The sequence below is a fragment of the Strix uralensis genome, chromosome 10 (assembly GCF_047716275.1).
Source record: "Strix uralensis isolate ZFMK-TIS-50842 chromosome 10, bStrUra1, whole genome shotgun sequence".
NCBI lineage: Eukaryota > Metazoa > Chordata > Aves > Strigiformes > Strigidae > Strix > Strix uralensis.
In genome coordinates this window covers 9,115,801-9,140,099 of record NC_133981.1, presented here as the reverse complement: position 1 = coordinate 9,140,099, position 24,299 = coordinate 9,115,801, and the positions used below count along the sequence as shown (strand labels likewise).

Below are 24,299 nucleotides of genomic sequence, written 5' to 3'. Positions count from 1 at the left end.
TTCTGCCTGCGAACGGTGTCAGGGCGGCTTCTGTCTTTTCAGTTACTTGCATGTAAAGCAACTATCTGCATCAGTTTTGTCTTCAGAAACTATGTGAAAATGTAAAAAAAATAAAATTGAAATAGGAGGAGAGATTTTACCAAGTATTACTACCCGAGATGAAGTGGATAGGAGCTTTTTGGGTAGGAGAAAATAGGTTACCGGGACTGTGGCAGTGCCTGGGTTGGAGACGGCACGCTGACAGGGTTTTGTGTGTGTATTGAAGTCTGGGGGGGCCACAGAAGTGTTTCTTCGAGCTCACCCCCGTGAGAGTTTGAGGAACCTTGTTCTGTGTGACATGAAACCGCCTGTTACAGAGGCACCGCAGACCCAAACACCACGTTTTGCTTCCATCGAACTCGAGGGCTCGGCTGCCTTTAAAACAGGTAGCCACAGCTCCTGCGGGTCAGGTGCTGGCATGGGCTGTGTGGGAGTGTTTGGGCGTCCCAGGGTGTGTGTGGGCATCCTGGGGTGTGTGTGTGTGGGCATCCTGGGGTGTGTGTGTGTGTGGGCATCCTGGGGGGTGTGTGAGCATCCTGGGGGGTGTTTGAGCATCCCACCGCAGTGTCGAGACTGGATGACATTCCCATTCGCAGGCCAGGCACACTACTCTGGTTTGGCACAAACTCCCATTAGAGGCTTCTTGTGGTTAGTTTTTTTAAATTATTATTATTTTCTGATACTGAAATCCTGAGCTTCCAGGGGCAGAACTGTCGGGAAGGGCGGGACGAGAACTCAGAGCCACTTTTCACGGGAGAAGAGAAAGTTGCTGTGGGAGAAGGAGAGGGAAGATGCTCCTTCGGTGCTGTGCGGCTACCGGCAGCCTTGGGCTGCCGGCCACGTCCCCCCGCTGCTGGCACCCACTCCCCGCAAAACAGATTTATTGCGGGGGGCGGGGGGGGGGGTGTTAAACAGTTTCTGGGCGGGAGCGCGGCCAGCAGGTCAGAGGGCGCGGAGGCAGCGCGGTGCCCTCCGCGGGAGGAGGTGGAGGAGGAGGAGAAGAAGAAGGAGAAGGAGAAAGGGGGGGGGGGGGGGGGGGGGGAGGGCCGGGCCCGCGGGGCGCCCCGTTCCGGGGCGGGGTGTGCGCGGCGGCGCAGGGCGGGGCCGCGCGGGTGGCGGCGCGCCGCGGCAGCCCGCGAGCAGCGCGCCCCGCCACTCCGCCCGTACCCGCGGAGGCTCCGCACCGCACCGCGCCGCTCCGCCAGCCCGCTCCATGGCCCGGCGCGCCGCCCGCCGCCCGCCGCCGCCCAGGTGGGTGCCGGGGGGGGGTGTAGAGGGGTGTGTGTGGGGTGGGGGGGGGCAGGCCCGCTCCCAAAGTGGCGGAAAGAGCCCAAACGATGTTTCATCTTGCGCCGTCGTGACTCCTCGTGTGCGGGTCGGAGTTTCCGCGCTGTCTCCTTCCGCGGGAGGTGGAGGGGGGGCAAGGGGGGGGGGAGTGTGCAGCCGTCTGCGAGCTTGGCAACTTGCTGAAGGTTTTACAACAACAACCAAAAAAAAAAAAGTGATTTGGGTTCGGTTTTGCGCCTTGCCCGCCTTTTGTTCCGACAGTTGGGGCGCGCGGAGCCGGGCGGGCGGTTTTTACCTCAGGGCTGTAGTTGTGGAGAGGAGCGAGGAAAGAGGGAAAGTGCCCAGAGCCGGCTAAAATACTTTTTTGGTCAGGTTTAAATGTCAGGAGCCGGGATTGCGGGATGGATTCGCCAGTCCATTTACCGAGGGGGAAATTAGGGGAGGGAGCTTTGTTTTTGACACTGAGTAGCGTTACGAAGCCCAGTGAAATAAATGTAACGGGATCTACATGTAGCCGAGTGAAGTGTCAACCCCGCGAGCCAGTGTTTCAGTGCAAATGAGATGGTTTTTGGAGGGTGGTGGTGGTGGTGGGGAGGAGGGAACCCTTAGGAAGTGGGTGGTAAGTTTAGAGCAAAGTGCATATACACTCTTCCTCTTTGGAATTAACTCCTTCAAAGCCAGCTTCTTGTACAAAACACTGAGGGTTTCGACTTGCCCTTGCACTGGGGGTAGGGAAAAGCCACCCCATAACGCGACACAAGTCGTCTCGGTGCATGTGCCGGCGTTTGAAGCGCTACCATTTCATATTTTTAAATAAAAACAAGTTTGGTGGCAGGAAATGTGAATCATTCGGGGTGACTAAGATCTGTTTATGAAAACGAAATGGTTGGATTTATTCTTGCAGTGAGTGTTGAATTGCTAACTACAATAAATCACTAAAGTTTATTTCTAATAAAAAGTGACTTCCACAGGCTAGTTTGCCTTTTTATAAATAAACTGAAATGTTAAAATCTTTTTCATTTGGAGCAAAGCTCATTTTCATGCCTGATGCTCCCGGGCCCGATCCTGGAATGACTCGTGCGTGTGCAGTAGCTATAATAGGAGCAGGGTCTCTCCCTCTCTGTCCCCCCGAAGCAGCACTCTGTCTGCTAAATTAGCACGTGCCGGATCAGGCCCCTCATAAGTCTGTTTATTGTGCAGAGCTTTCAGGCATCTTACACATCTCTACATCAAGTTAAAAAGCAATTCTATTTGCTTCTAGCTCTTTTAAAAGTCACAGCTGAAATACGTGTTTATATGTGAATATGTCATTAAAGCGTGCTTCTGTCTGCTTAAGAAATGGCTTTTGTTGATTGTGTATTTATTGCAGTAGCAGCCTAGGAAGTCTCTAAAAGCAGGCACTCTTCTCACAGCCGGCGGAAAATCTGCTGTCAGAGGGCTTTCAGTGATCTCCCGTGACTACTTCCAAAAAATTTCATTGATAAGGCTGCAGAGATGAAACCCAAATCCTGCCTAAACAGAGTAGCTGCCTTGGCCTAGACTGTGATAGAGCTGAACTGCAAACTGATTGGTCTGACACTTTATAATCAAAGTTGATTTATTGTTCATTAGTAGTGCATTAGCCCTTTCAGGCAAGACAGTTATTTGTGTAGTGGCCTGTCAAACAAAAGACCGCTAGCACCTGTCAGTTCTAAACCATAAGATAAGCAAGCAGATATTAAGATAATGCAAATAGAAATACGCTGGAATGAGGTAAAGTTCTAGCAATTTCCCTGTAAGAAATACTGTTTTATTTGACGTGCTCATGTTTAGCGTATATAGAGGGATTGGACCGTAGGGCGAAGGGGTTCCCCTACCCCAGGACCATCAGGAGGAGAAGGCGTTAGCGAGGAGCGGGGCGTGCGTGGCGTGTGGTGTCGGAGCACCGCCGAGGTGAGGAGGCAGCTGGGGCAGATAATGAATTGGGGAAAGCCAGTCGCTGATAGGGAAGATGTGAATGCTATTTTGTAGCCTTAATTTAATTTTGCTTGATTTTGGTTTTAGCATGAGAGCAAGATTGAGGCACTTTGCGTGTTTTGTCCCCGACTCCTTCCTCCTCTTCCCAATGGACAGATGTCATGAAATGATGCTCTTACTGGCAGGGGTTAATTATATGAAAACTTGATGACATCACGGCAGAGCTGTGAGAATGTCAAAATACATCTGCTGCCATATTCAGACATATTGCTCTCCCTCCTCTCCCCCTATATCAGCTCCCCTCCCCTTCTCAAAAGGGAATGATCTCATGACATAAAACAGAAAACAACACAAGTGTCAAAAGAAAACAAAATTAGTGAACTTTTGTCTGCCACCATAGAAACGAGGATTAACTTATGTTATTCCAGAGCATGGAATGGAGACTATCTGCATGAGGATATATAGTGTATTGTCTTCTGTGAATTTTCATTTGACAGGGATTTTGGAGGCTGTGATCTTAATTAAATCTCAACTGACTCAAATAATGCATCTAAAGGCATGCAGTGTTGCGTAACCTTGCTGAGTTGGTAAACCATAAATCATCAGAAAGCTTATGATAGGAAGGGCTGCTTTGAAATTTTTTTTGTTTGCTACAGTTGGTTGTTTTTCTTTTGGTCTTGTTTAACATACACTTTACTGTACCATTGTGCCCTTCCTTTTTTAAGCAGCGTTATTTTTGTTTTTTTTAAAAAAACCCAAAGCTCTGAGACATGCTCTGACCAGTCACTCAGCTGAACTAAGGAGAAGTCATAAATATAATGGGATTGACAGGGAAGAAATGAAATCCCAGCACTGGCTTTCTGGGGATCTTGCTGCTCATAGGAAGGTGTGGGTGCCTCACGTTCTTCTACAGCTGGATGAGCCCTTTACACATTTTAAAAGTGTAACTCTTAGCCCCATGCTGAAATTTATACTGGGGCATAAACAGTTATCAGACACCACTGTGGAGTCGTAACGTATCGCCCCTGGGTTGTAATGGGTCACAGATGGATTATTGCACTAATGGACGGTGGGCTTTGACGTCTGCGCAAGCTGAGTTGATTTTAGTTGTGTGCAAAGAAGAAAAGGGTTGCAACAGTTGTGTGGAGAAGGTTAAAGGGGATTTTTAGGCATTGAAAGTGATGTAGGGCAGTCAGAGCAATTTCTTGCGCAGCATTTTAACCTGGCAGTGCTCGAGCACTGATGTTGCTTGAGAATCATGTTGTTTTTAAAATACTGAAGCTAAGCAAGTGGCTATTTCAGTGTAAAATGCTTTGGTTTCTGTGTTTGTGATTTCATGCCCTGGGCAGCTGAAAGAAAGGTAAGGGGAGAAGAATTTTTGCATTCAAAAGTTTAAGCAGTTGCAAAGCTCTCATGCTTTCTTGCTCTGTATTTCTGAGGCATTTTAGAGCTGCTGTAGACAAACCTAAGCTGGAAGGACAGAGCACTTGGATTTACTTTATGAAAATGTTTCCCGGTAGCAAGATAACTTACTGATGTTGTTTTCTCCCCTCTTTGCTAGGGAAAAGCGGTAGCAAGGGTAGTTTTATCAACACCTGCAAAACTAGATTGTGGGAAAGTCCTGACACCATAAGCTAAATTTGTTATTGTTTGGTGAAAGGCTTGGCTGGTTTTAAGCAGTTTGTTTGTTTTATTGAAAGCAGAACTGCATTACTGGAAACTACTTTGCTGTAGTTCAGTTAAAATGTCCTGTACTGTTTTGTTTTTATAAGGTGCTTACTTGCTCAGCTTCGCTTTCCAGTTACAAGGAAAGGGGAAAAAATACATCATGCACTCATCTGCAGATCTAAAGTGGCCGTGTAGAGATTGGGGAGAGAAGCATCACTGGGAAATATCTCTTCCCCAGCCTTTTTTTTTTTCCTCTTCCTTTTTTTTTTTTTTTTTTTTCTTTTTAACCTTTCCAGCACAGTTTCCTATGCTAGCAGGAGGATCTGTACTTTGTACTGAAGTTGAATGAATGTTAGAAAACCCAGACTGAATATTGAACAAATAAGTGGAATTGCTAATTGTTCTGTGCACTAGTTTCGGACGGATTTCCCTTCATTGATTAGGTAAGATGCTCTGTTATTTGGGAGGGACAACACCCCCTCCTCCCCAAACTGACAACGGGTTTTAATTTTTAAGCTTTATCTTGCCCTTAAATCTGAAACATCATTGTTCAAATAACTGAGAACAAGGTAAACCAACAACATCAAAAAGGTCGGCTTCTGTGATTTCTCAAGGGCTTGTTATTTTGTACTTTCCAATTCTATTTGATGTCTTGACAAAACAAGATGACACAAGGGAGAATACATTAAATTTTGATTTTCATCTAACCTGTTACAGTAGTGGCAGCTTAATTTCTTTTACTTTTTACCGAAGACGGCTTTTTGCACAATTACTCTAATTGCCACGCCACTTTATGAGAAGGTTTCTTTACGGCTTTCCCATTTGCCTTGATTTTGTGAGGCATTTTTTTGAACGTGCTTTGACCTTTAACACGGCGAGCTCGCTGGTTGGAGTGTGTCTTCATTAGAAGTAAATCAGTGAATGGCAAGATTGTCAAAGAAGCAACTGATGTTTTCTCATTAGAATCTAATTTGCACCGTTGTGCTTAGCTGTGATGTTCAGCTGTAGGTGTCTGCCATAGGTGTGAAAAACTGCACATTTTAAGCAAATAAAGTTCGCAACTGTTATAAAGGCTACACTTGCAACCAGAGTGGCAAAGCCCAACTGAGTGTTTAAGCAGAGCTCTGTTTTGTCTGGGAAATAAACAGCGTGATTTAACCAGGTGAATATTTTTCAAGAGCTCACTCATTTTTTGAGCTGGCCAGAACAATGTATTTCTTCACAAATGCCCCAAGTCTGAAGAGGAGGCAGCTACGGGTTCGACTCTAGAAGGAGAAAATAGGGAGTGGAGAGAGGGCTCATCCTTCCCTAGAAATTTCTGTCGGGAGTTGCAGTTCTCCTTAAAAATCTGCCACAGGACAAAAATCAAAAAAACCCCCCTCTGTATAACACTTCCTTTTTGCTCACATGAAATTCTAGACATATTAAATGTTGCCGGTTCAATCACAGTCTTTTATTATTTAATTAAGCTCTCCTTAATGTATGTATGAATTAATACACAAATATAAGGAGTCTGATATGATGATCATTCTCAGTATATTAAGAGTGTTTGGGAGAGAGGGTTTCAAGGGGTTTTCAAGGGCTTTAGGGGTATTTTGGATGTTTCTAAGCAGGATTGCTTTTGGTTTATTTGAGGCTTTTTTGGCAGAATATGTTGATCTAACATTTCCTTTCCTAAACTCTGTCAAAAAATACTTTTTGGTTTTTTTTAACTGAATCATTATAAAATATCACCACTGTTCGGAACCATGTACAGCAGGTTGTAATTTTTCCTTTCATGCTGGAGCGGGAAACAAAAATGATAACTTTTTAAAATGTGAAAAATGATTATGATAATCTCAAGGTTGAAATCTCACTCAGCTTATTAAATGAGTATTTGGTTGTGTGTGTTCCTGTTTAGTCTCTATTTGACAAATGTTAGATGAAAAAAGGATTTAATTTATGTAAACTTTATATTTTTATGCAAATTAAATGGGTATTTATTATAGCAGAAACAATTATCCTGGCACTTAGTGAGAAACCTGGTATGCATGAGAAGTGGTAGATAAGATCAGATATTTCATTCTGTAAACAAATACGAAAATATTCCCGTTTTTCCTTAGCTAGAAGAGAACACTGAAGACAGCAGACATCCTGACATGCTGGGGAATGTCAGCATAGCCTATCGTACTGCCTTCGGTGGGTCAAAGAGAGATCTTCCCTCCTGATAAAATATAATAAACAAAATTATAATAAAAAATGCTAATTTAATTTTGAAGAGGATTCTCCCCCCCCCCCCCTTTTAATAGGGAGTTGTATTGTTACGGAGAGAACAGTTATGCTAATGACAGACTACTTAGCTGATTTTACATTAATATAATAAACATTACCTGTCTTAAAGTGTTATACTGTATTATGGCAAAATAACTAAGTCTAAAAGCGAGATTCCATTTTGCATAATGAAACAGCATTGCAGTTTCTGCGTGAATAATTCTAACAGCGGCATTTTTGTGTTGTTATTTTGGAGGATGAAATATTATGTCAGAAACGTTTTAGTCTCGGGATGGAAGCAGGTCCTGCCTTCAGCACTTCTTATTTTGCTGGGGTCTGCTCTGGCTTGTGGCATCGTGCTTCTCTGTTTGCCAGTGTATCAGTGGTTTATCTTCTCCTGTGGCATGAGCAAAGCTGTTTTGCATTGTTTCAGCTGAGATTTTTTTACATTTCAAATGTATTGCACATAATAGCTTTTTAATAAGACAGCTCAAGTTCATTGTTTGGTTTTTGCCTTGCTGTATCTATTTTTATTTGTAGCCCAGTATTTTTAACTGTTCCTCAGTGACTTACGCTTTCTGTGTTCAGCTGTGTTTTTGCTCAGTTTAACTTTTATCACAAAATCTTTAACTGAAGAATTGCTGTTTGGAAATCCAGGGTGCCTGGTATGAGGTCCTACTGAAATCAAGTTTGAACATACATCACAGGAGAAAAGGATTTTCTGGCAGAGTTATTCTTTATGAATTAAGGAAATCCTCGTCATCTTCCATGCATGCCTGCTAACAGTTAACAAGACCACAACCGTATCCAACACCGAAGGCACGTTGTGCGAAAATGGCTTTTTTTTTTTTTTACTTCATACAAGATTAAACTACTTGAAATTATTTAGCTAGTATTTAATTATATTAATATCACTGAAAATGGGGGAATGGAGATGATTAAATAGGACTAAATCATTTTCATCCCCGTGACCCTTGTCTGGGTTGTATGGAGGAGTGACAAATGCATCCCTGCTGTAACTCCGTTGTGAAGTTAAAGGTGAACTTGGCCCAAGTTCGTGGAAGTTTTCCTTGGTCGGTCTTGCCAAAATACAGCATGTTTGCAGAGCTTGAAATTGGGGGTAGCGGAGGGGACTGCGGGGGACGGGAGGGCTTTGGAGGATGTGGAGGAAGAGCAGGCAAAACCCTGGGAGATATAGTGCCTGAAAACAGTTGTGAGTATTAAAGACATTTTTTGCCGTTGATGGTATTAGCATGTCAGCAGGTCTATACTAGTACAGCTCTGAAAGCCAAATTGCAGCTGTATTTTTACCTTTGCTGCCAGGTTTACATGCAGCTGGGTATCCACCACACCCTATTGTTATCAGTCAACAATACCAGAAGTAGTTCATTAATCATATCAATAACAACAATCGTGTTTTATGTGGAAAACAGAAATAAACAACTTAAAAAAAGATGCTCTGCATGCTAACTTAGCATTCTTTAAATATATCTGCCAGTAGTTTAATTTGAACTTCAACTCCCTGAAGGCAGTAAGACAGAATTATTTTAGTTCTTCATAAACTGCCTTCTGTGATTCATTGTTAACTCATAAAACACGCTCATTTTCATGTACTTAAACAGTTAAGCCATTTTTAAAGTTGGTTTGTAATTTTTTTTGGCAACACATTTAAGTTGACATCTGAGAGATAGAAATCTAAAATTAATTTATAGCCCTCAGTTTAGGTTTCATTTACTATCGGACAAAATATCAGAAATAAATATTTTTTATCTAACGTAATGTAAAGTATATTGCACAGTATCTAAAATAAAGTTTAGTTTTGACTGAATACACTCAAAAAGGGACCCATAAATATTAGAGAGCTGTAGTTAAGAACTTACATGACTGTTTTAAATACTATTGATTTAAACCACTGGCTAGATTTTATGAATCAAAGTGTAATTTCCAAGCTTTGGCTATATTTCTCATCGCTAAAGCACTCTCTCTTGTGTGCCTTTAGCAGCTTTCCAGACATTCAACACGGGATTAAATGATAGTAGTTACAATGATCAATAGGTTAAGACCGGTACAATCACTCTTACCGCTAATGACCTCGGTAGTAATGGGTAATAAAGTGTGGGCTATAATAGCCTATTGCTGGTGCTGCATGCCCTTTGATTCCTAGTATTACCAGGGACTAGCTACATGAAAAAGTTGGACATTGGGAGTTAAGAGAGTGGATATATAGGCCATCATTCTTAACTATTTAAAGTCCTCAAACTGTACAGGTGCCCACACTTCTCTGGGACATGCGTGTCTTTTTTAACACGGTGGTTTCTGGTTTATTTGAATTCGTAAAAGGTTTCCGTAAGTTGCTTTTGTGATAAGCGGAAGCACAAACTTTGGCTAAACGTGGCTGTTAGTCATGTTTATAAATGGAAGGCAGGACCTTCTTCAGAGGCGCAGATGTGGTGTGAAAACGGGTTTTCAGATGATAAAATGAAGTTGAATGGATCAATGCAAACTTGTACTTCTAGGTGTGCCATATATATATTTTATATATACGTATGAATGATTTTTTTTTTTTTCTTGATGGTTAAGTGCTTCTGTTCTAACGAAGAGTGTGCAGCTAGGAGATCCTTCACCAGAAGGTACATGACCAGATTTCAAAGGTAGGGCCAAATCCTTAGATTTATCCCAAGATAAACACGCAAAAAAGCCATGGAAGTGAATGGGAGTTGTCTCCGCGTAGCTGACGGCAGAATGCGGCCCTTCATATTAATCACCGATGTGTAGGGTTTACAGCACCCCACCCTATTCCTGTCTGTATCCCTGCTTGTCGTCATAAATCTGACTGAAGAGTATTTGTCTTGTCTATCTTCCAAGAAGGGCACAGAAAACATACTTAAACATGCTTCCTCTTCTGTTTGCTCAGTCCAACTTCAATGAAAAGTAGTACAAACCCGAGGGTAAAGTAAACTTCTCTGGGGATGGAAATAATGAAGGTGAGTCATGCTTCGGGGCGAAGATAGTGACGGCAATATTTAATTAAATAATTTTCTACTCCCAGAAAAGTTTTTAAAAGACTATGGATTAAGATATTCTGAATTCATGGGATTACCCATCCTGATGACTCAGTGTCCTCAGAGCTGGCCTTGCGTGTCGAGGCGGTGGCACGGCGCAGCAGCTGGCCGGTGGCTTTTCCGTAGACACAGGCAGGTGACACCGGCCACGGGAGAGCGGCCGCTGGCTTTGGTGGGACTGGTGTTTGACCCGTAATTAAATCCCCATTTGCCTGCGTTCACACCGGCCTGGACCACATTAGATATGTGAGAACGCACTGTGCCATGGAGAATGCACAGAGGACCTCACCGTGTTTGCATTAATGGGATGTCGGAGGCGTGCGAGCCTTTGCTAGACTTCGCTCAGACAAATGTTTTCAGGGCAGTGTCTGGCCCTGGCACACAACATGTACACAACAACACGGGGAGATGTGCCGTGTACATGCGTCTGACCTTCAGGAACCATTTTTAGTTCATCAAAATTAGTGATGCTGAGAAATCAGGACATCAGTGCATAATGACTGTGAAATTAGGAATGAGAGCTTGCTATGCAAATGACAGGACAAATCATGTGAAAAAGTCAAGATAAACTGCATATTAAGACATTATGTTACATAAAATTAATACTGCATTTCTCTCTTGCTTACTACTCCACTGGAAGATTTTTTTTTAAACTCCTTTATCTTCTGATCAGCTATTGTCTGCTGATTTTTTAAAAAGTGGTGCACAGAAAAAGTGCTAAACATATTATTACCTTTTATTGTAATACATGAGATGACAGGAGATCCTTTTTAGCAAAGTATATCCTTTACTGCTTTTAGTTTTGTGCTGTCACGTATTTGATTTGAAACTATAGAAAAGTAAGGTGCTTAAATATTACTGTTAAAACTCATAAAGGTTTTGTCTTTTCCTCTATTGTTTTTTTTTTCCTCCTTTTCCTTTTTTGGGGTGGAGGGTGGAGGGGTGGGTTTCTAGGGAAATAGTCTTCTTGTATTACTAGGACTGACAAAATGGTTCTCATGTAGTCTGCAAATTAAACACAAGTGCAGTGATTATTTTGAATAGCTAAATTACATTCTAGAAAGCTTGCGGAATTCATAGCATTGTCATTAGGTATCCGCTTGAATACAATTTGTGTAACCTTGGCCAAGACAGCCTGTCATTTTAATGTCAGTGTTTTATCTGAACAAGACATCATCCTTTCAGATACAGTGTACAGGTTCCTTGCAAAGATGCCCGTGCAGAAACGTGTTAACAGTTGCAAATATGAAATGCTATCAAGTTCATCACTGTAGCTGTTTGTCACTGAAATGTCATGGAAAGCGGCTTTTAATGGTATCTCACATAATATGAAAGAATTGAAGACATCTGTATGCTTGGTGAATATGGAATGGTAAAGACATCGTGGTAGGGCCTTTCTGTTAAAATTGCATAGGAGTCTAGTGCTGTTATTCACATCACTGAGCCTTCCTTCAATTTTCTTAAAAACCTGTCGTAATAGGGTCTAGATCCCATCAGCACGGGATACTTGGCTGTTGGATTTCTGTACAGAAGGCAAGGGCTTTCTGGGGGGAAAAGGGCCCAGCTGACGGCTTCTTGTAAAAATAAATAAATCTTAGCAGGGTTTACCATATTGCTTGCTTTTAAGAATTCCCATCGCAGTGATGTTTTGCAAAAGGGGAATTTAGTTGCCGGGAAAACGTGGTCGGTACCTCTGTGCCTGCTGTGGTGGGCTGTAGTTCTCTCTCGCCTTCAGCACCCTCGATGCCAGGCGTTGGGCTCCCCTGGCGTGGGGCTGGCGGGCAGTGCGTTGGAGCCGCGGCGATGCGCTCTGACCCCCGCTTTGCTCTCTTCTCGCGCTTCAGGTTCCAGTGTCGGTGGCTATGATGACACCTCAAGTGATCACTCCCCAGCAAATGCAGCAGATCCTCCAGCAACAAGTGCTAACTCCCCAGCAACTCCAAGTCCTGCTCCAACAGCAGCAGGCACTCATGCTTCAACAGGTAATTGTTTCCTTAACAGCTGCTCGGGTGGCCCCTAGATACCAGAGGGCTTCACCTCCTGAAATGTTCCTGGGGAAAGAAGTTGCCCCCATCTCAGGTCCAAACCTCAGAGCAGCCGTGTTCTGAGATGAACTGACTGCTCTTTTGTTTTTAATTCTAGAAATAGCTACTGGAAACAAATCCAGGGAGCAGTGCTAGGAGTGTTTCCAAGATCAGCTAAATAATACAGATGCATATTTAAGTGTCAGGCCTTCGGCAGATGTCCCTGTTGCTTTTGCCTGCATCCCCCAGAAAGCATGGTGTGCCCTGACTAATTGGGATAAACAAGGTAGTAGGGTGATAATTCCCATTTTAGACCTCGTTATGTCCATCTGGAACCGTAAAGGACCATGGAAATGGTGGCAATAAAAGTGAAGAGGTTTGCAAGCCTTAAGCAGTTTGATTTCAGCCAACGTATGCCGTGTGGTGTGTCAGTGTTTCTCACAGCCCATGGGCCTTTTTTCAGCTGAAAGTTGGCCACCAACAAGCCCCGTGGCTCCATTATAGTGGGGTACAGCACAGTGGGGGCTCGCAAATCCCAGCTGGGTGTCAGCATCCACCCCAGCCTGGCCTTGCGTGCTCCCTCCTGGCTGCCACACTCCCTCCTGCCCGCACCGGAGCGCTGCCTGTGCGGAGCACATCTGGGGAGGGGGGAGGAGGAGAGTATTTCCCAGGATGTCTATGCATGTATTGAACAACACTTAATACAGTCAAACCCTATCATTTAGAAAGCATGTGTGTTTCACAACAGAGATTCGCCAGGCTCTCTCAGCAAGGGCATTTTGGCTTTGTTGTTACAATCAAAGGTCATTCCTTGCCTTATTTTAATTAGTTTGTGTAGAAAATGGTATGTTTTTCATCAGTTCATTTTGGAGATTACTTTTCAAACGATAATGCCAAGAATAGTCAGTGTGCACTGAATTTATTGTTGAGTTTCAAACTAAAGGTCAGACCATTACAGATAAAAGGATGCTATTTTTCAAATCACAGTTTGTGTGTTACACCAAAAGGGACACTGAATTGGCTCTCCACTTTGTTACTTACCATCTTTCCTTTTCTTTGTAGCAGCAGCTTCAAGAGTTTTATAAGAAACAACAGGAACAGTTGCAGCTTCAACTTTTACAGCAACAACATGCTGGAAAACAGCCTAAAGAGGTACAGACAATACCCATTTTACTTTCAAACCACAGATCCCCGGGGACTGTCTAGTGGCTATTAAACTGTCATTCATCTTATAAATGATTGCACAACTGAACTGACTCTATCAGGTCTCAGCTTTCAGATTTAGAGTTATTGTCCTGTTTTCGCCTGTATTTTCCTGTGCTTTCCATTTGCTTGCTGCCACATATTTTATAGCAGGGGACCATGCCTTGATGTTCTGTATGAGTACTGGAGCAAGAATCTAGACTTGTATCTTGGGAGAGTGCTTTTGGAAGTTAGTTATGTTGTAAAGGGGAAGGGGCCAAGGCAGCAGGCCCAGATACGGAGCTGTCCTCACTAAACAGGGCAGAATGCCAAGAGACGTTGAGTTTGGGCTTGCAGTTCCCAACCGAAGAGGTTCTGGTTGCCTGTTCCTTGCAGCAAAGGCTTAGCAGGAGGGACCACGCTGGAGCAGCATCAGTGGTGACGCCAAGAAGCGAGGTCTGAGAGGCAGAGGTACCGCGGGAACGCTGCCCATTCATGGCGTGGTGGCAGGAGATCTCGCTCTGATGCCACCGTGGTCCATGGCAGGAACGGGACAGGCCAGGGTGGTTCCTGCCTGTCCTTGAAATACACTTTCCTTTCAAAATATCTGTCACATCCTAAACTTTGTTGATTTTGGTGTGCTTAAATTTAATTTTGCTGCAATTAAATCTCTTTTTAAGGCACCGAGTTCACCTCTCTTGTCACAAGGAGTTTGAGACTTTCATGTTTAATCTGACATTGGTGCTGGCTTGGGTAGATCCTAGAAAGCTGCCTCTTGGCACGAGACGCTGCGTGATGTCGTGCCATAGCGGCAGCACTTGTGTGTCACTTTACAAGTGGTGCTGCTCGAAGCTTGTACCAATTTCTGCCCCCCCCTTGAAATTTCGGCAAATCATGCCACCTGTGCCAAGTTTCAACCCAGAGTGAATTTTTCCAGCTGAGTTATAAACCCCTGAAAACAGGGGGGTTTATAATGGAAACGCTGACACAACCTTAACCATAGCGCGCTTACGGGCGCCACTATAATAAAAAGGGAACAGATTAAAAAGTGTCTAAAATGTAAATCTAAAGGACTAACAGTAATTAAAATGGAAATGGCACAGGGAGGGAAGGCATGTAATTGTGAGATATCACTGTGCAGAATGCTCTCAGCTTTGTTTTGCTGGCTGTTTTTCTAATTCAGTAGGGCTTACTCATCAGTGGCAGTTCAATGCGCGTTAATGACTCTGGGATGCAGGCATCACTCTGGACAAAGAAATGATTATTGTGCGGTCAAAAGAAGTTCAAAGACAAGAAGGGAATTTCAGTTTTTTCCTTAGAGATCCACATTCAAGAGCATATAAATTAAGCCAAATGTTAAAAACCACAGTCTGAAAGCTGACTTCAAAGTCACAACTCTCTAATTAATGAACTGCGAGCTTCAGTTTGGACAAGTCGTGGTTTGATGCGCCCATAAATCAACATGACAGGTCTGTTTCACAGTCTCAGACAGCGCTTGTCATTGAGTCACATCAGATGTAAACACAGCAGAAAAAAGAGGGAATATGAAGGAGGTGCAATTGATCAACAGAATTGGTAAAAACCCACTTTTGAAACGCATTATGCATGATCACAGGAAATGGCGATAGCCTCAAGAGGCTTTCTCCTTCTGCTGTTGCTTTTTTGAATCAGATTTCTAACAGCCTTCAAAAGGGAGAATAAGAATTATGGAGCTTCTCCCCTGTGGCTGGCAGGCAATAACCCCCTGTTGTTATTTTGTGCTTCTTTCTTTTCAAAGGCGTCAAAATTTAGTTTTTTAAAGATCTTTAACTCTATATTTGAAGACAAACAATAAAGGGCTGCCACTGTCATTCTTATCAGTTACCAGGGATTGTATTTTTTCTTTCTGTTGCCACTTCTTATTAACCTCTTATTTGGTCTATTAGACATAGTTTTGAATGCAAGCCTGCATGCTGGGAGAACATGAAAGTTCATATGAGCTCAGAGGGCAGATAAAGAAATTTGAAGGGGAAAGTTACACAGCAGAATGAACGATAAAAGTTAACTCTTCTAAATTGCTGTTGTCAGACAGGAGAGCATCTCAGACACAAAGATGAGGGCTTGGAGCTTGAAGAAAAAAATACTTTGTATTAAAAAAGACGAGAAGGGAAGTTAGACAATGTGATGGCATTTCAATATCTAACACACTGATTTACTGTGGTCACACTTCTGATACTACAGTATCGAAAGCAACAATAAGAAAGGACTTCTTCCCATTTCAAGAAGATCATTTTAACATGATAGCTGTTAAGAGAACAAGGGGCCCAAGCCTCTTCGGCATTTTCTAGGATTGGGGGGGGGGGGGGGGGGGGTTTGCTGATGGTTTTAGTAGAGGCCCATTTCAATGATGAATTTCATCCCGCGGGTTTGTTCAGCCTCGTTTTCCCTGCCTTAAGGAGGTTATTCTTGCTAAACTAGCATACAAAGCAGTGATCTCTTTTTTTTTTTTTTTTTTTTTTTTTTTTTAAAATTTCCCCCCCCCCAAACCGATGGTCAGGTCACATGGTGAGCCATGCCATGGTGGGGACCAGCGGCTGCCGTGCTAACGAGGGCTGAGTTTGTACCTTGACAGATGGAACAAGCGTATTCATGTACTGCATCCCCCAAGTCATTTTGTTAGTGCCTTGTCCTATTGTACTGTCGTGAAAGAAGAAAAACACAACAAATCTCCCAAGCCCCGCTGGTGAAAGGGATCTGACCCCCAAGCAGGATAACAGACGGGCCCCAGTAAGGTTTCTGGTGGTTTTTGCTCGGCGTAGCAGAGGGTGAGCACCGCTGCACAGTGCCCCATAGCGAGAGCAAGAGGCGCCAGGGCAAGATCTCAGCCCTGCGCCTGTGGGGCTGCCTCTCCCCCAGCAAAGTGGGGTCTCCCTGAGGAAGGGGGGCTTTAGAGCCGCAGAACGACCCTGCATGGTGCCACGGTGCTGGATGGAGCGGGTTGTTTTCCGAACAGGGCCGTTTGTCCTCCGGCAGTTGTGACAGTTTATGTTAGGCAGTAGGGAGTAACCTAAGAAAGGAAAACAGACCTTTGACAGAAGCTTTAGGGAGGGGATCAAAAATGCAAGTTTTATCAGGATATTTCAGCATTTTAACACTGACTACTGACCTGACAACAGGACTGCAGTGAGACCTTTTTTGTATGCATTCAATTGTGAGAAGTAAACAAACTGCCTTGTATCCTGTGTTTGGTAACTGGGTGGGGAGCACAGTTTGGCAACGTGTCTTGCTTTTAAATTCTTTCTTGGACAATGGGCCTTGTATACTTTTATATCCTGGCTTTTCAAAGTAGAGAGTGTTCAAGAGCTTTTCTTAGGATAGCTGAGAAGACAACCAAATGGGCATCAGTCAATTTATATAAAGGGGCTTTTTTTTAAGAAAAAAAACATACCAACTTCGTACTCAGGTGGCAAGTAGGTAAAACACAGCTTACTGTAACTAGATTTTTATGTAATGCCATTTATTTTTTTATATATAGATATATGTTAAGTATGTATATATTTAGAAAATGAATATTTATGGAGGCAAACATTACATTAACTCTTAATGTAACCGTTGCTGGGGATTGCATTCATCTGGTGCTGTTGCAAATAGTTGCAACAACTGGATATGCCCGAGCAAGCTGTTGCAAAGACATGAAAACTCTCAGAGATTCAGAATATCTGAACACCTATTTGTTTAACTGTGATCTTGAAGTCCTAGACTCTCTTTGGAAATAAGACAACTTGCCTTTATAAATAAGATAAATTGACTGACTGACTGTCAGTACAGTCACGGGTATGCAGTTGGTTGCAGTATTAAGGTTGATGGGGCATGGTGGTACAAGAAGGTGGGGGCCAAACCCCTGGCTGGTGTCTGTCGGTCCTGCTCCTGCAGCTCTGGCAGACTTTTTGTCCCACTTGACAGCAGTAGGGAATGGGGCCAGTGATCCTCTGGCTCGGTGTCAAGGAAGGGCGACAAAAAGCTTGGGATCTGGCTGGGGGTTGTTTGTGAAAGTATGCAGTTTTGCAAGAGTTAATTTTCTTTCCATAATTGTTAGCCATAATGTGTATAAGACCTCCACCTTGATATGATTCCTAGCAGATTAGGGATATTAGATAATTTCCTTCTATTTATTGTACTACTGCACTGTATTATCTTTCTATCACTCAGATAATTACTAAGGAAATCTACATTAATTTTTTTTGGCTAGCACAAGGAACTGCTAAACACTGGCATGATGTATTGATGTTTTACACAACAAAAGTTTTCCTCCTGTCATTGTACAATAAATAAAAAGATATTTATCAAAATGCAAAGCCTTTCATGGATTTTAAAGAACAAAGCAAATAAAATACAAGACGAGCATGGAAGCAAAAACCTAGAGGCTTCCTTAACTGAACAAAATTAAGGACTCTGAAGCCTGGAGTACTGTACATATTAAACACTCACATTCAAGTAAGATGTTGTTTGCTAAATTATGAATGTGTGTAATTAAAATCTAGTGGCTGTTTCTATGAAAGATTTACAATGTTATTTCATCGTTTGTCATGGCTAATTAACAATATTAGATGAAGTTTTTCTTCTTCAAAGGTCTGATTTTTTCTCATTTATTTATGTCAGAAGTGATAAACAGAGTAGTTAAAAGCTTCTCTGGGTACAGTAGTGAGAAAAGCAACATGTTCTTTTACACCTCGAAGGTTCAAGGTTCATATCCCTGTGGAGTAAAGCAACTCCATCTTCTTTCTAGTGAGAATAATTAGAATTTTCAAAGTGCAGAAGTAGCAGCCTTAAATACAGCACAGAATAATTCCGAACATAACAGAAAGTATTGTGGGGCTTGATGGATGAATAAGAGAGAGTAACTATAAAATACCATAAATTAAGCCAGTCGTATTGCCTTAATCGTTGAGACAACCCTTGCATGAGCAAACAGAGCACAGTGCAGGATTATTTTTCATTACATCTAAGTGTGATGTGATCGTGTGGTGTGATTCTCACGTTATACATGTTCTTTGCCTCAAAGAATTACCTAGGACTTTAACAGCTGCCAGCAGCGTTTGCTTTACCCACCACTGAAATGCAGCCACTTCTGGGGTAAAACATGACCACATGGACCAGGGTGACCAAGAAACACTGCATACATTTTTAATTGGGATGGCAAGAGGGATTTAGGTAGGATGGAAGTAACCACTGGAGTTGGGAAGTGACTGTGGCCCTGTGGTTAGCTCCAGCACCTGAGCGTGCCTTGGGGGCTTTGATATGGAGCGGTGGGCTCGCTAGCTTGCCTCGATACTGGGTGTCTGTGATCAGAAGTGAAGTGTGTTGAGACAAGAAGCCCTGTAAATCTTCTCTTAATGTTTTGCTCTGTATTGTCAAATGTGCATTTTTAATTTTTTTTTTTCTTTTCCAGCCCCAGCAACAGCAGGTGGCTACGCAGCAGTTGGCCTTTCAGCAGCAACTCTTACAGATGCAGCAGTTGCAACAGCAGCACCTCCTGTCTTTGCAGCGTCAGGGGCTGCTAACGATCCAGCCTGGCCAGCCTACTCTGCCTTTGCAACCCCTTGCACAAGGTAGGTGAGGGGTTCGGGAGCTGCCGGCTGTCTGGCAAAATGATAGCACGCACGGACACAAAATTGTCACTTGGTGAGAGAGAGAGAGATCTCATAGGCTCGTAAAATAATAAGCACAGAAAAATCCTGACAGGCAAGGTGGGCATTATAAAGATATTTTTTGGGAAGGACAGTGCTGAAATCCTGGACCGCTCTGGCTAGCGGGAGGCAGGCAGTTTGGAGTTCCAATTCAATTTGCACAGCTATAGCCAGTCTGGCAGAGTCAGAGCTGCTGGTTGTACTAATCTGGGCTTGAAATCCTCCATGGGAGGCGTCTTAATCGATTCTTGGTGCTGGGTTCATGGCTAAGAGTAGTGTGAGAGCAGCTTTTCCTTTTCTAAATGTGATGTATGGGCCCTTTCTGGTTCCGGCCTGGCGAGGAGCCGGGCGCCGAGGAGCTCGGATCCACACGCTGCCAAACTGTAGAAATTTGACTGCCCTTTGCTGCAGCTGAGAGGGAGAGGTGGCAGTGTCTCCTCTCCATGCCTGTTACACGGCCTTCATTTCACTGCCTGTCTGCATCATAGCTTCATTCCTCCCTCCATACTGAGGCAAATTGGGATTAACTCCATTTAATTTTAATGGTGTTATTGACAATTAGATCCTCCTACATCTTTATTCAGTCCTGCACTTTGCAAGAAGTTACTGCTTTGCTGAAATTCCTATTTAATTTTTTTTTTTAAAGAAATGGATACATTGAAACAATACTTAAATCACAATACTTTTGACAGTGATTATAACCTGGGATTTTTATTCTCTCTTTTCCTCTTCAGCTTGAATTTATTTTATTTTATTTTTAAATTGGGTTTGTCTGCAAGCCTTGGGACATTTTAACAGACTTGCCTGAGCTCTGGCTGCTGTGATTAAGGCAGACTGTTCAAAGTTGGCATGGCTCAGGGAAGACCAGGTCTTTCAACCATGATGCTGGTATTTCTGAATAATCATGCCTTTTCTTTCCCTTGCCCCATAATAAATTTAAACATCAACCTCAACAACTTGAGTCAGCTCAGGTTGAATGATTTGGGCTCCTCAAAGCAGCCTTAGGGCTGCTACTAGTTGCTAAACCATATAATGAATTTACATTCAGCTCTGTTCAGTTAAATGAATTCTGTGATTCTGTGAAATGGGGGGGACAGGACGCAATTGCTTCTGTTCTTCACTCTCCTTTTTTGTGTGTACATAGCTGCACAAAGGAGAGCGAGGTGGCTGGTGAATATTTACATGGATAAACGGAGACAAAACTGGGGAGTGGAGTCTGCTTTGCCGTGTGGCTGGTGTGATTAATTTAGGCTTATTTTTGCCAGACCCACAAAGGTATCTGAGCACTTAACTCCTGTCTTTAGAGGCTAAGCTTTTGGGGACCTGACACCTCCCTCTGCAAGACTCAGTTTAGCTTTCCCGCATCCCAAAGCTGGACACCTGGACTAGACTAGTCTTGATAATCAGGACAGACTAGGCTGATGTGCGGGAAGGTGGTGCCTGGCTGGGATCTGCAGGATCAGGCCTGAGGTTGGTCAGGCACCATCGATGCATGGCGTGACGGGGAGAAGGCGTGAAATGAGTCCAGGAAAAAGGGCATGTAGATAAAATGCCATTTATACTTGCAAAATGCTGTAACATGCGTTAATTACGCTTCAGATTTATTGTTGGAAGCATCCCAGGCTGTTCGCACACACCCACCGGACTCAAGCTTCAACCTTTCTAATTTTTCCCACAGCTCCTATACCATTAAGTTTGCTCGGTAAGGTTCATTGTATAGTACATCAGTTAAGCTGTCCAAAGGAGGGCAATTGGGCAGTGACAAGACACGCTCATGTGTAATGTGAAAGAAATGAATGTGGTGATGCATGAAGTGTAATCTGTGCGGTAACACATCGGAGACACCAGTAGGTAATTCAGCAGTCGTGGCATTGATTGATATGGTTAGCAGGGTAGTGTAACTATTAGTCCTCGCAAAGAAGCGTATTTAAAACCTAAGGGGTGCCGACTTGCATGCCGGAGACGACATAAACATAAGCAGAAAGGGCTGGTTCTTGCAGGGAAATGAGCTGCGAGCATTGGGGGCGGCTGGAGCCGGGGGCTCAGTGGCGGGAGGAAAGAGTAACTTGAGAATTCAGGCAGGTTGCAATACAGCACGATATTTTATTTTTTTTTTATCAGAGAGACGATGGCTTAAAACTGATGTCATTATGAGGTTTAAATCAACTTTCTGCTTGCTTGAACATGGTCACCTGGGTATGGAGGTACAAGGACACAAAGAGGTTGAGCAACTCTGTTTGTCTTTGAGCCGGTGATACCTGGGGTTGGGAAATTGAGTTCCATGAGCAGTAATCTGTCAACTGTCCCCACAACATACATTTTTTAAACCTGTGCCTACATTTTCTTTCATAATGAAGGGGACTAGTTGTCCTGAAAAATGCAATGAAGAGCCAGGGCTATAGTTTAAAATAATTGGTAATGGACACTTCTTATTTAAAAAAAAAATTACGTATATCATGCCCTTTTGTTTTCAGAACAGTTTGCAAGACTGAGACAAATACTGTAAATGCGCATGTAAAAGAAAAATAAAATCATTCCTCTAGTAAACGTAGCTATGAATTCAGTTAAAAGCATTTTGTTTTTATTCTTAAGTATCTGTAATAGTAATAAATGTTTCTAAGGAGAGAATGCTACTTCATAAGTGATATTTTTATGTTTTTAGAACTAATACATTGTTTAAAGCTGTATTTTAGTTTCATTTTAGTTTTTAGTGCTTGTCTATTGTCTTACACAAAATAGCACATCCTTTAATGTTATATTTGTGTAATCTCTGCTGCTTTGTATTTAGACACATCTATAATCTAGATTTTACATCTGTACGTAGTAGCAATTTAAAAATAAACCACATTTCAGCAGTGTTCTGAGCTGCGAGAGCTAGATCTTCAGTATCTGCAAAATGAAACTGCAAATCACACTTCAGATCACCAGTGAGTGAAAATAATAGGACTGAGACATCTGGGTGCCCGATTGCTCCCATAGATTTGGCAGTTTCAGATCTAAATCCCGTTACTGGTACGTATGAAGTTGCAGCACCGGCAGTAGTGATCTCGAGTAATTGCAGCGCAGTTCTGGGAATCTGACTTAAAATTTAGCTCTCGCTGTTAAAATGAAACTGTTAAATGGTAAATTACATAATTTATTGCCAGTGTTCGTGGATCTATTTGACTTGCTTTTACCATTTGTTCTATTATTTTATTTAACCATTTTGCTGGATGAGTAATGAGCATACCTTTCAGCTGCCCAGTGTGACAGGCTAGTTAGGAATTCTCTCCAGAATTATTCTAAAAGATCTAAATTTGAGGAAGGAGGAGAGAGGCTTTTTTAAAATTTTATTTTATTAATCAAGTGATGTAGTCATTTTTAAGCGATGGGTTGTGTGCGAACGTGTATGACATCACAGTTAACTCTTTAAATTAATGTTGCCCAGCCTGAAATCCTCTTTATTATCTCCAGCATTTTTTTCCCCACACAATTGCTGTATTTTATTTTTCTTTCAATATGCCGTATAGTTGTCATTAGTGCTCATATTGAGTTACACTTGTATAGGAAGTTACACCAAACCCCTTGACTTTTAGAGGATCTACAGCGAGGTATAAATATTATGTGTATGTATATTTTAACGGCTGTAACCCTTGCATGCTTTTCCTCAGGATAAAGCATTAGGAGATCCAGAATTGACCGGGAGAAGAAAGGGGGACAGGGAGAGGAGAGTGGGTGCTAGCCTGTCTCTAATTAAAAACCTTCAGAAATCTAGTTAAGGGGGGGGGGGGGGGGGGAAGGCCAGTTATTTTTTTTTTTTCCCCTATTTGCTTATTCTGGAAAATAAAAATAGGTGTCGACTCATATGGTCTCATATCAATATGTTATCATCAACAGACAAGTCTATTCACTATTGTTTCAATTGAGTAAACAGTGGTGTAAGGGTCAGCCGTGCTCACAGGTAATTGTTAGTGCGCAGACAGTCCTGTCAAGCGTGTTAGCTAAAAATACATCCCACACTGTCACTTCGCAAGGTGTTTGAAAATAATAGCCCCGATACAGCAAAACAGGACATAGGCTTGTGTACTGACCTTTTTCTTTGTTTAATTTGCTCAGAGGTTTAATTTCAGGGGACAAGTAATAATTGAATATGTCTAATAACTAAATGCTCATTTGGGACAAAATCCATCAAAATGTAATTGGCGTTTGGGTCTGATGAAAGGAAAATGACGTGGTTTTAGAGAAACGGATGTGTCCTAAGAATATCTGATCACTTAATGTATAAATTGAAGCCTCTTTCATAATATATATTAATTGCAGATACTTAAGGATTTTAGCATTTTTTTGTAGTGAACCGTTACCGGAGACCAACTGTTTTTGTTAATGCTACTCTTGGAAAGGCGGGGAAGGTTATTGGTCTGTCGTGCAATAATTTACTCCTCTTTGATATGCAAACGATCCACGGTGAATATAAAAAAATCCTATCAGACTCATTTCACAGTTCTTAACCACTTAGATTCTCTGGAGTCTATCGCCTCATTAGACCAGTGCTCTCCAAAGCTGGCATAATTAAAATCTTTAACAGTTTAGCAAAGTAAAGATGTTTGGCTGATCACGTTGAGATGATTATCTATCCATTGTATTCTAAATGACAAAAATAAATTAAATTTAGACCTTGGCATTTTTTATTATGTGTTTCAAATGAATATAATGCATACTGCCTTTTTTTTTTTTTTTTTATTTCAGTACCTTAGGTTTGGTGAGATACATGCCTGTGTGAGCTGCTGCTATACACTCAGAAAATGGCAGGTTTCCTTAGGATAGCTCCAGTGCTACAATATGGTGAAACAATGAACAGTCATCCAAATGATGGTCTGGAAGCACAGTGATGAGAAACCTCTTTAAAAACACACAGACACTGGCTTTTATTATTTTTTTTTCCTTGAATATTTAAGTGATGCGTCTCTACTGCTAATTTTTTCCCATGGCCTTCTCTGAAAGAGCACTGAAATAGTCTTCAGTGAGAGAAACTTGACTTGTTTGATCATGTCACAATCATAAGCTTTATCCAAAAGCATGATCTCAGCGTGAGCCTGTGTCACGCTGGCGCGCACGGCTCCCCTTCCAGCCTTTGGTTTGGCCTACTGGAGTTTGCAAAGTTTTCACTTGCATTATTTAGTGAATGC

General features: G+C 42.5%; 1 protein-coding gene and 1 long non-coding RNA gene across 18 annotated transcripts in view; both read left to right on the top strand.

Annotated features, from left to right (window-relative positions):
* Positions 1–24,299, top strand: part of FOXP1 (forkhead box P1) — a 389,603-nt gene that overhangs the window by 300,875 nt on the left and 64,429 nt on the right. For 14 of the 17 annotated variants that reach the window (XM_074879152.1, XM_074879151.1, XM_074879148.1 and 11 more), the window contains 3 exons: positions 12,107–12,244; positions 13,349–13,438; positions 18,897–19,056. In XM_074879152.1, coding sequence (XP_074735253.1) covers positions 12,125–12,244; positions 13,349–13,438; positions 18,897–19,056 — 370 coding nt within the window. In that variant the 5' untranslated portion in view covers positions 12,107–12,124. Of the gene's footprint in view, positions 1–1,183; positions 1,291–12,106; positions 12,245–13,348; positions 13,439–18,896; positions 19,057–24,299 lie in introns of those variants that run through there. The other 3 variants (XM_074879155.1, XM_074879149.1, XM_074879154.1) reach the window with 2 other exon arrangements.
* Positions 5,169–7,886, top strand: LOC141947731 (uncharacterized). The gene is made up of 3 exons (XR_012630244.1): positions 5,169–5,393; positions 7,053–7,128; positions 7,858–7,886. It is a non-coding gene; the product is annotated as an uncharacterized LOC141947731 (long non-coding RNA).